The sequence below is a fragment of the Triturus cristatus genome, chromosome 11 (assembly GCF_964204655.1).
Source record: "Triturus cristatus chromosome 11, aTriCri1.1, whole genome shotgun sequence".
Lineage (NCBI taxonomy): Eukaryota > Metazoa > Chordata > Amphibia > Caudata > Salamandridae > Triturus > Triturus cristatus.
The window spans coordinates 628,732,844-628,745,266 of NC_140594.1; the positions used below are offsets into that span (position 1 = coordinate 628,732,844).

The 12,423-nt window shown below is 47.5% G+C and overlaps 1 protein-coding gene across 1 annotated transcript in view; it reads left to right on the forward strand.

Annotated features, from left to right (window-relative positions):
* Positions 1-12,423, forward strand: part of VDAC3 (voltage dependent anion channel 3) — a 51,216-nt gene that overhangs the window by 10,577 nt on the left and 28,216 nt on the right. Inside the window, exon 3 of the mRNA XM_085634082.1 lies at positions 8,592-8,641. Within this exon, the coding sequence (XP_085490208.1) occupies positions 8,592-8,641 (50 nt within the window). The remainder of the gene's footprint in view (positions 1-8,591; positions 8,642-12,423) is intronic.

Below are 12,423 nucleotides of genomic sequence, written 5' to 3' on the forward strand. Positions count from 1 at the left end.
CTCATGTCAATCCAATGCTGGAAGTAGGCCCTACCATTCTGGACACACCATCTGGTGCCATTCACTACCAGTGCATGTAGCACACATGCCCTAACTCTTCCTGACATTGCACTCTGCACCCAGGGAGTACTATGATGTAGCGAGAGACATGCAGAACCTTGGCAAGTAGCTTTTGAAAAGCCAAGCAGAGTAACAGTAACCTGCACATACAGGCCCTGCCATGGCAAACCTGTGGCACATTTGAAGGTCTCCCTCAATGGGTGGCACAACCAGTGCTGCAGGCTCACGGAGGAGCATTTGAGTTACATGCCCTAAGTATATGACTTGCAGCTAACTCAAATCCACCAATCATGTATACACTAATCGCCAGTATGTATATGATGAGCACAGCGCTGTTGCACTGGATGGCAGTGTCAAAAGCGCTCAAAGTCCTAATGCTAGCACATAGATCAGCAGACAACCTTGAGGGACAAAAGCAAAAAGCTGAGGGAAAGCACCCTAGAAAGGGCCATTTAACTACTGACAGAAGGCCTACCAATGCAGACTGCAGGAGCAGTGCAAACTGCTCGAACTCAACTTTGTCCTCACCATGTGCGGCAAAGTCAATGCACTATCTTCGATATATGCCAGTCACCCCTAAGGGAGTCCTCCTAAAGCCCAGGAGGCAGGATGCATTATAATGAAGATGTGCACATGTAAGTGCATGCTTATAAGTCCCTGTAGTGCCCTTCGCCTTTAAAGGACACTATAAGTTATAGACTGTCCATAGGTTAACACGGGCTGGTACCTAGGCAAACCCGAGGTTGACAGCCACATTAGGGTACCGCCTAACTATGTAATGTTTGGTATCAAACAGCGTGCCTTCTCACCACTGACACAAATCTTATACCAGGAGCGATGTGGCTTGCACCCAGGTGGCTACCTTAGAGGTTGCCCACCTGGTGGTCCCAACTTTCCTAAGCTCTGGCTGACAGCCCGCGATTGCTGCCACCAAGACAGGATTCTGATCTCCTGCTAGGCAATGTGAACACTCCCAGGAGTCGGGAACAAAGGCCTGGGCAGGAAGGAGGTCACACCTCTTCCCTCCCAGGCTGTCTAGTGAAGTGGCACATGAAGGCGGTAAGCTTCAAAGGGTGCACCGCCTCTAATATGTGTCCAGGCTCTGTTCCGGAGGAATAAAGAGTCCTTCCCCTGCACTAGGCAAATTGTACCCTGGCCGATGGAAAAATGTGGTAATCAGGGAGGGTACACTCCCAGAAGGCTAGCCACATGTCTAGGTTGAGGTGCCTGGTTTGTACACCTAAGGAAGACTTCTGCCATTTTTAAAAGTGGTAGAAACCGTGCGTTCTGGGTAGAAAAGGTGACCTACACCTCCAGATGTGGGCACCTCGGGCAGATTAGCTGCATGGACTAGTAGCCCATTGGCTACTTACTCCCACACCCCTAACTCCAGGATTTAAGGGACACCCCTTGCACCAGAACCTCCGTTCTAATCCAACTTGCATCAAAGAGGACAAAGAGACCCACGTCTTCCTCACCAGGACTCGCACAAAGCAAAAGAGGGATACTCTGCACCTTTGGCAACAATCTTCAAACTGCCTGAATGAGACTCGTCCTAGGCTAAAGGTGATGTACCCCTGTGAGAGCCAGAAGCAAGCTCAGACTCCGGTGGACTAGTGGGACTAGTCCTTTGCAAACTGCAGGTAAATCATCGCTCCGAATACAAGGAGTTGCAAGGGATCCAAGGCCGTCCAAGGGATTGACCAGAAACAGATGGTCCAGGGCATTGTGGGAACTGTAGTCCTGCCTTCCACAAAGTTTAAGGCCTCCACTGTGTTCCTCTAGATGTCTAAGAAGCTCCCTGCTGAGCTTAACGCTGTCAAGGCTTGTTGGTTGCCAGCCCAGCAATTGACCCCTTCACTCGACTCGACTCTGCATCTAGAGGACACTCTGTAAAACCTTCATCTGACGTCGGCAGCGGCGCAGTTGTCAACATTTTGCACCCTGTTCTTCTGCAGCACAGTGTAAGCATTAAAAGTAGCTTCCCCGTGGCTCCCATTCAGCACCAGGGACAGCCAGGACAACACTGCACCAGGGTTTCACGAGCCAAGTAAAATTAAACTGACTGTCGATGTTTGGTCCTGGAACCCGCGTCACCTTTTATCCTGCAGGGGTTCCATGTAACTCGACCTGCAAGTGACTAGTGCTTTTTTCCCCATTGCCCGCAGTGATAAAGTTTCACTGAATTATTTTGCACTGATTTTATTTTGCTTGAAAAATCTATAACTCTGGTTATATGTAAGCCATTCCTTTAATTTTGGTGTCTAAATTAAGATAACAATCTGCTTTATTTTTGTAAATTGGTGTCAGATTTTTCTCGAGTCATGTCAATTACTTATCTTCCATGTTGGCACTTTGAAATGCAAAACCCATGTTTCTCAAGTAAAGCCTGACTGCTCTTTGCCACACTACTAGGACTGAGCTAAGGATTTATTAGTGTGATTCCAAGGACCATCTTTGGAGTTTGTGATAACATTGCACGGTGAAGCCTAGCCAGCATCATCACATAATACTCCACCTTCCTACAAGCACATATACTCTCATGTCCTTGTACAATGTAACGCAGATAAACAAAGCATTCTTGGGCCATTGAGTTTGTGCACTAAATCCTTTTGTCCTTACAAAATGTGACAACCAGACAGAAGATCCTCTCTGCCCAATGTTTGTCTCCCCTTCCCTGTAACATAGGAAACATCCTGTGATTATTTGTGGTCCAGAATGGAGTTTGGCTGGTAGGTGCACTATGACTCTGCAGTACTCTTCTTTTTTCTCTTCCCTTTTGAACATTGCTAACCTTCTGTTCTTCATAAGTTATGTAAATACATTAGTTTTAAAATAACTTCCACTGTTAAGTCATGTTGCCATCACTTGATGCAAAGAGGTAAAATCCCACACTACAATCTGCTATTCTACTGTTGAAGCGTCCTAGTGATATGGGAGAAAAAAATCTTGGTCTACAGTTTTCTTTTTCCTTATTTCTAATTCCCTAGTTAGTTCTGTATTCTTATTCTTGTGTGTCAACTTTGTCCTCACTAAGTACAGTCAAGAGATTCTATAGGGAATTGAATGCATGTTCTTTAAAAGGGTCCCATGCACTGCTATTTAGAGATGTAAGGCCTTCCAAGTCCATTGAGTGCACATACTAAACTCCCTTACTCTTGTGATGCAGTTCAGAGACACAGGCCCCTCCTTTTTCATTGAGTGTGCTGTCCGGATATGAATTTACCTTGAAAAAATGGAAAGAATAGAGGCGTTTGGCAAAACAGGAACAAGTTGGTTTAATTAAATGCAGCGGCTGTGAGAGTATCAAAAGAGTAGCTTCTGATGACAGTCTCAATGAACAGAGGTCGGCATTTTATACAGTTTCTTGAAGTACAGTAAATCGATTTATAAACTCTTGTAGAGCATGTGGGATGGCCCTACTCATAAATTGTAAGTACAGCCATCCGATACGGAGGATATAGTGGCTCTTGACTTCGGGCCAGGGATTTGGGCAAAAACACCAATCTTCCAGAGCCAACAGGGCTGGTTACACCCTTACACGCTCTCCTTGTTAATCATCACTTCTCCTTGTCCCAAACCATAAAAGAAGCCAGCTCTCCTACATGGTAGCCCAAACCCACTTTCAGGAATATTTCCATAATAGATTATATTTTTGTTAGAGAAGGACTGGTTCCCACTCTCCATGCCATTGAAATCGACCGGTACGAAAGCGATCATAGATCCCTACGCTCAACATTGCACCTAATTTCTACAAATTCACAATCCACACTCTCGCTGGGGGAACCCACAGCAGATGAGTGCCACAAAGTTCTCCATAGAATCAAATGGTTGATTAAATTAGGATACAAGTTCTCGGCCTGGATAGAAGAAACGAAGACCTCCAATAGCCAAATCAGTCCTAATACAGCATCAGAATACCGAGAAGCCCTTGTTGCGGACCTCCAGAAGGTGTTGGGCAACCGAAATCCCCTTGTCTATTACAATCTACTAAGCTCCCTCATCATTCCAAGAACATAATCACCAGCAAGCGGGTCCTCAACAGGGCTCTTTAAGCCAGGAGAAGAGGTTTTAAATTAGGAATTGATCGGACCCTCGCCCTGCTTAGGGCAAACTACAAAAAGAAAGTATGGCACTACAAAAGGGAGCTTAAGGAAGGAGCGTGGCTTAAAATTCTCACTTTATTAAAAGATAAAAGCCATTACTGACTATTGAGATACATAAATCGCCTTGGCAACACAGGGCCCAACAAATAGAATGGAGTGGCAGAAAGAGATTGGCTTAGTCACGTGAATCTGCTATATACAACTGGTCAATTAAATGGAGTATCTCCCTCAATTCCGCCCCACCCCAGACCCTATGGTCCAACAGGGTACATTAATCACAGTAAGTACAGTACTTACCACAATTAAGAAAATGAGGAATGACGGGGCACCAGGGCCTAATGGGATCCTGGTGGCTGTGTTTAAAACAGTGCATGAATATTGGCAAACAATATTAACGCCACTCTTCAATTAAGCGTTTGTAACAACAATAATACCGGTGTCTGGAGGGGTACAATTCTTTTTCCCATTCATAAAAAGGAAGACCGTTCCAACCCCGCAAATTACAGGCTCATCGCTCTACTAAATCTATAAGCAAAGGCCTGCGCACGTATCCTTTTAAAAGGGCTGGAAACATGAGCTGGAGATAGGAATTCTCCCGTTGCACCAATCAGGCTTTCGACTGGACAGCTCAACAACGGACAACATCTTGGCCCTGGTGTATCTTTCCACACAAGCCGTTAGGAGGAAGTAACCCCCCTTTCTTTGCTGCTTCGTTGGCTACAGCACTGCCTTTGACAAAGTGGATCGGGGTAGGCTATGGAGGAAGGTAACCTCCTGGGGGATTCCATCACAGCTTCTCATGGAGATCACATCATTATACCAAGGTATTTGGGTCTGGGTAAAAACAAGCCCTACTACGGTTACAACTAGAGTGCCTACCAACAACATTCTCAAACAGGGCTGTGTGCTACCCTCCCTGCTTTTCAATCTTTATACAGCAGACTTGGGAGCAGCCCTGGAAAAAGACAGTTTAGTTACTCGAAGGCTGTGTGTTCCAATCTTGCAGTATGGTGATGACACTGCCATCATGGACCACACCAGGGTAGGTTTGCAGAGAGCCCTCAATGCACTACACTGCTACAATCTAGCAAACCACCTCCATGTGAACCAGAATAAAAGCAAAGTTATTGTATTTGGCAAATACCTGCATGAAAAACAATCTTATTGGCAGCTGGGGGACCTACTACCAACGACAGCCCCAGCTTTTAATTACCTCATAGTGTGGCTATCGGAAAGGGCCATCTCAGCCATCCACCTAAAGCACCTCAAAACAAAGGGCTCCACAGTCATTCACCTGCTAAAGCGTCTCAGCAATCCACTACAAAGTCCAATAGCAGAGCCCATGTTGACTGTATTAAGAGTGATATTGCTCCTGGCTCTTGACTAAGGCCATATGACCTTCCCCGGCGCCCTTAACACGTTTTAACAAACTCCCAGATTAAGGCCTATAAAACAACTCTACTTGCTCCTCGGCAGGGCAGAAGATCAAGGCAGAGGTTGGAATTGGGCCTTGGGAGGCCTAATCACGCTTGACAGAGGGACCCAATAAAGTATTATCTCAGGGTCCTGTGGGGCCCTGAGTCTTCACTCAAACACCATCTGAGAGCAGTTTTTTGACGAAGTAGGATCCTTGTGGCAACCTCAACTAGCAACTGCAATAAGATCCTCGAAGATCAGGACAGAAAGCCTGCATATGCATGACATCCCATTCTCAGCCTGGAAAAAAGTTGTGAATAGGCAAGTGCTTTTAACCTCTTTTTAACAGGGCATTGGGAGTCTTCGGCACAACCAGTTGACAGAGGCTCTGGATAAATCTTATAAAACAGGGAAGGAAACTTGCACTCTCTGCCCAGGCCTGCAAGAAAATTCTCTATATGAGGCTAATTGCCCTGCCAATCGCAGACTTCAATCCCGCCTGGGCTAACCAAGAGGAAGTAATCCCCTGCAGGCTATGCAAATATCGTAAAGAATCTTGGCTTCATCTATTTTGTTGCTGCTCTAAACTGGCTGAGGAACGACGTCGCTTACTCCTTCCCTTGTTTTGGTTGAAAGGCATCAACTTCTGCAGGGAGGCATCGGATCTGTGCTTCACTGAAAACTTCCCCCAGACCCTAGCCAGATTGGGGAAGTTCATCCGCCTCATTTGCCACTCACTAGCTGACGCAGCAATAACAGCAACAGTCCATACCACATAGATCTTACACTCCTTAATTAGCCTACAGGAGCTGTGTCAATCCGGAGCTGACACTTTCATTGGTCACGAAAAGAGTATCCCATGGTTACGCAGCCCTGGACATGACAGTCACCGGCTTGGAACTACCACCTACCCAAGGAAATTTGCATACTTTGAGTGCAGGAAAATCTTACCAGCTAACCTCCAAACATCTCGTGGAGACCAGTCGTATGCAGCTAGTCCCCTACCAGTAGGAGGATCAATAATCTAGTATTGGGCACATTGGACTTAGCATGCTTTGGAGACCAGTCGTGTGCAGCCTGTGCTCAAACAGCAGGAGTACTAATAAGCTTGTAGCTGGCACAGTGCACTTTACACTTTCACCCCTGCAACCTCAGACATTGCTATTTTAAAAGCAGTGGCTTTTCGTGGCACTCTGATGTGTGCAGTTGGGGCTAAAACAGCAGATGGATCACAAAGTTTGCATCCGGCACACCGCATTTTATACTCTTATTCTTGCAACTCTGTACATTGTTGTTTCAAAGTTTACAGTGTTTAATTTTATTTGCTCAGAATCTTTGCCAAGTTTTAATACCAGTCAAATTTAAAAAAATGCTTATAATATTTCCCTGGCTGTAATACTTAATGATTTTATTTTAAGTTTATGAAACGGTCATGACATGTAATGATTTTAATTAATCGAGCATGAAGACCTTTTAAACTAGTGTGGGCCTGTGTGTATGTGTCCAGATGTCTTCCATGAGGAGCATGTGATTTTTATGTGTGGTGTGCATGCTGAGTCCTGATAGGCTGAGTGTTCTTAACTACATGTGGCATCTAACTTTGCGGTATTGTTTTGGGAACATGAGCTTGTGGCCAATTTCCTCTGCTCTCTTTGTGGTGTAGCTGCCCATCTTTGGAAGCGATCAGGGTTTCCCCTGGTTGCGCGTTTGTCTACAGGCTGAATGTAACCCCACCTGTGACCTATCAATTGGTAGGCCTGGATTTCGTTCGGAGGGCCTGTCTGACCATGTATCGCTGACTCTGGGTTGATGGGGAGATCATCTCGGGTGAATTCGGCACCAATGATATGAGGTCTTTGCATAAAACATGGCGGTCATTGATATCATATTTACCGACATTCTCATTATTGTGCGTACAGTTGTCATAGCATACATCGACATTGCTTTTACTATTTTTGACATTGTTATGAATGCATAGTTTATGACGTACATCGGCGTTGCATTTACTCGTATTGCTGATGTGGGCTTGCACATTTCATGGTGTACATTGACATCATATTCACCGATATTAACACGTGTGAATACTACACTTCCCTTTTAACACAGAGAAAACCTTTCTGGTACTCCGATGAGTGTATATTTGTAGCGCCCCACCCTGGTGTGCGCTCAGTCTGTCTTTGTAAGACAAACTCAGTAGATATGGTGGCCATCCCTAGAGTGCAGCCAAGCTGCTCACATGCATGCTATATGTGCATACAGACCTGCTCTCGTCTGTGTCCAACTGGTCCCATGCTTGAAAGAGATGCTGGACAACGCTGGTATGCACCCAAGCTATCTGCCATGCTGTAGTCACCCAGAGATCAGCTATAGTATGTACCGAGCCTCTCCCAGACGGCGTACTCTTTACAGATCGTAGTGTATATGTAGGGTGTCTCTCCCAAGCATATGGATTACAGATTGAATAAATGAATGCATTTATTGTATGATTAGTTAAAATTCATTACTTCCAAAAAGCTAAAAACAATATAATAGAATCTTGCTTTTAAACAGCTAGAGGTCTACCTTAATTTGAATTCTGGCTGCCAGTGAGCATAATTCACATTGATACAGTAACTAACTCTGCTAGTGTGTGCTCATGAATGGCTCTTGTCAAGGTATTGTCTTTGATTTGAATTGTGGGACTTGAACTCTTGTTTATTCCTTTATAAACCAGGACTAGAAGTCACAGAATACAAAGAAAAAACATCTGGGCTGGAGCAGTTCAACACTCATGGAGCTGGGGAAACTTGGCACCTGTGCAGCTATTCACCCTAGTGTGTGCTCAGGCGTGCTCCATACCGATAGTGTCATATCCTATCATATACCCAGCTTGTCCTTCACAGGCTTGCTTCTTTACGTACACTTAGTTATCTGCCCCATTGAGTGGCAGACTTACCCCTTCTAATTACCCATAACCATGCTCTTTGCAGATACACATCAAATGATTGCATATTTTTGCTTGGTTTGTAGGTTTTGGGCACGTGAAGCTGGAGCTTAAGACAAAGTCTTCTAGTGGAGTGGTAAGTATTAGATGGAAGGAGTCTACTTGTGATGCAGATTTGATGTGTTGCGCACTGACTGCGAGATGTTTTGCAGTGATGCCACTGTTCTCTTTGCAATGAAGGCACAGATATTCTAAATGTCCTGCACCCGTACTACATGAGGGGGCATATAGTCTGCCCAAACATTGTCTGCTGTAGTGTGTCCAACTGTCTCTCCTTCTCAATGTGGTGGGGAACCCTACTGTGAGCAGTCCAGGCTGAGAACATGTTCTGAAATGATGTTGTAGCTTTAAGATGTTTGTGACCTAAATCTCTTGCCTGAGCTGTTACACTCCATGCGATATCTGGAAACAATCGCAATGGACCGCACTCTGCTAGCCCCTCCTCCGGGTCGCCCCTGGGGAATCTGGTACATGGAGTTCTTGAGTGGTTCACCCCAGTGGGTGCAAGTAAGTACTTGTTAGACTGATGATCTCTAGACCCGATACATGTCCCGGGTTTTAGAATATCACCCGAGAAATGGCTCGGGTTTCAGGATAACTTCCCTCATCAGTAGAGAAAATAGTTAGGGGTGGAAGAGAGGGCCGCCAAACAACCGTCAAAGGCCTCAATGCCCGCACAGGCACGCAGGTGCGTCGTCCAGGAGCTCGTCAGCTCAAAGCTCGAGGGAGCCAATTTTTAGAAACAATCGCAATGGACCGCACTCTGCTAGCCCCTCCTCCGGGTCGCCCCTGGGGAATCTGGTACATGGAGTTCTTGAGTGGTTCACCCCAGTGGGTGCAAGTAAGTACTTGTTAGACTGATGATCTCTAGACCCGATACATGTCCCGGGTTTTAGAATATCACCCGAGAAATGGCTCGGGTTTCAGGATAACTTCCCTCATCAGTAGAGAAAATAGTTAGGGGTGGAAGAGAGGGCCGCCAAACAACCGTCAAAGGCCTCAATGCCCGCACAGGCACGCAGGTGCGTCGTCCAGGAGCTCGTCAGCTCAAAGCTCGAGGGAGCCAATTTTTAGAAACAATCGCAATGGACCGCACTCTGCTAGCCCCTCCTCCGGGTCGCCCCTGGGGAATCTGGTACATGGAGTTCTTGAGTGGTTCACCCCAGTGGGTGCAAGTAAGTACTTGTTAGACTGATGATCTCTAGACCCGATACATGTCCCGGGTTTTAGAATATCACCCGAGAAATGGCTCGGGTTTCAGGATAACTTCCCTCATCAGTAGAGAAAATAGTTAGGGGTGGAAGAGAGGGCCGCCAAACAACCGTCAAAGGCCTCAATGCCCGCACAGGCACGCAGGTGCGTCGTCCAGGAGCTCGTCAGCTCAAAGCTCGAGGGAGCCAATTTTTAGAAACAATCGCAATGGACCGCACTCTGCTAGCCCCTCCTCCGGGTCGCCCCTGGGGAATCTGGTACATGGAGTTCTTGAGTGGTTCACCCCAGTGGGTGCAAGTAAGTACTTGTTAGACTGATGATCTCTAGACCCGATACATGTCCCGGGTTTTAGAATATCACCCGAGAAATGGCTCGGGTTTCAGGATAACTTCCCTCATCAGTAGAGAAAATAGTTAGGGGTGGAAGAGAGGGCCGCCAAACAACCGTCAAAGGCCTCAATGCCCGCACAGGCACGCAGGTGCGTCGTCCAGGAGCTCGTCAGCTCAAAGCTCGAGGGAGCCAATTTTTAGAAACAATCGCAATGGACCGCACTCTGCTAGCCCCTCCTCCGGGTCGCCCCTGGGGAATCTGGTACATGGAGTTCTTGAGTGGTTCACCCCAGTGGGTGCAAGTAAGTACTTGTTAGACTGATGATCTCTAGACCCGATACATGTCCCGGGTTTTAGAATATCACCCGAGAAATGGCTCGGGTTTCAGGATAACTTCCCTCATCAGTAGAGAAAATAGTTAGGGGTGGAAGAGAGGGCCGCCAAACAACCGTCAAAGGCCTCAATGCCCGCACAGGCACGCAGGTGCGTCGTCCAGGAGCTCGTCAGCTCAAAGCTCGAGGGAGCCAATTTTTAGAAACAATCGCAATGGACCGCACTCTGCTAGCCCCTCCTCCGGGTCGCCCCTGGGGAATCTGGTACATGGAGTTCTTGAGTGGTTCACCCCAGTGGGTGCAAGTAAGTACTTGTTAGACTGATGATCTCTAGACCCGATACATGTCCCGGGTTTTAGAATATCACCCGAGAAATGGCTCGGGTTTCAGGATAACTTCCCTCATCAGTAGAGAAAATAGTTAGGGGTGGAAGAGAGGGCCGCCAAACAACCGTCAAAGGCCTCAATGCCCGCACAGGCACGCAGGTGCGTCGTCCAGGAGCTCGTCAGCTCAAAGCTCGAGGGAGCCAATTTTTAGAAACAATCGCAATGGACCGCACTCTGCTAGCCCCTCCTCCGGGTCGCCCCTGGGGAATCTGGTACATGGAGTTCTTGAGTGGTTCACCCCAGTGGGTGCAAGTAAGTACTTGTTAGACTGATGATCTCTAGACCCGATACATGTCCCGGGTTTTAGAATATCACCCGAGAAATGGCTCGGGTTTCAGGATAACTTCCCTCATCAGTAGAGAAAATAGTTAGGGGTGGAAGAGAGGGCCGCCAAACAACCGTCAAAGGCCTCAATGCCCGCACAGGCACGCAGGTGCGTCGTCCAGGAGCTCGTCAGCTCAAAGCTCGAGGGAGCCAATTTTTAGAAACAATCGCAATGGACCGCACTCTGCTAGCCCCTCCTCCGGGTCGCCCCTGGGGAATCTGGTACATGGAGTTCTTGAGTGGTTCACCCCAGTGGGTGCAAGTAAGTACTTGTTAGACTGATGATCTCTAGACCCGATACATGTCCCGGGTTTTAGAATATCACCCGAGAAATGGCTCGGGTTTCAGGATAACTTCCCTCATCAGTAGAGAAAATAGTTAGGGGTGGAAGAGAGGGCCGCCAAACAACCGTCAAAGGCCTCGATGCCCGCACAGGCACGCAGGTGCGTCGTCCAGGAGCTCGTCAGCTCAAAGCTCGAGGGAGCCAATTTTTAGAAACAATCGCAATGGACCGCACTCTGCTAGCCCCTCCTCCGGGTCGCCCCTGGGGAATCTGGTACATGGAGTTCTTGAGTGGTTCACCCCAGTGGGTGCAAGTAAGTACTTGTTAGACTGATGATCTCTAGACCCGATACATGTCCCGGGTTTTAGAATATCACCCGAGAAATGGCTCGGGTTTCAGGATAACTTCCCTCATCAGTAGAGAAAATAGTTAGGGGTGGAAGAGAGGGCCGCCAAACAACCGTCAAAGGCCTCAATGCCCGCACAGGCACGCAGGTGCGTCGTCCAGGAGCTCGTCAGCTCAAAGCTCGAGGGAGCCAATTTTTAGAAACAATCGCAATGGACCGCACTCTGCTAGCCCCTCCTCCGGGTCGCCCCTGGGGAATCTGGTACATGGAGTTCTTGAGTGGTTCACCCCAGTGGGTGCAAGTAAGTACTTGTTAGACTGATGATCTCTAGACCCGATACATGTCCCGGGTTTTAGAATATCACCCGAGAAATGGCTCGGGTTTCAGGATAACTTCCCTCATCAGTAGAGAAAATAGTTAGGGGTGGAAGAGAGGGCCGCCAAACAACCGTCAAAGGCCTCAATGCCCGCACAGGCACGCAGGTGCGTCGTCCAGGAGCTCGTCAGCTCAAAGCTCGAGGGAGCCAATTTTTAGAAACAATCGCAATGGACCGCACTCTGCTAGCCCCTCCTCCGGGTCGCCCCTGGGGAATCTGGTACATGGAGTTCTTGAGTGGTTCACCCCAGTGGGTGCAAGTAAGTACTTG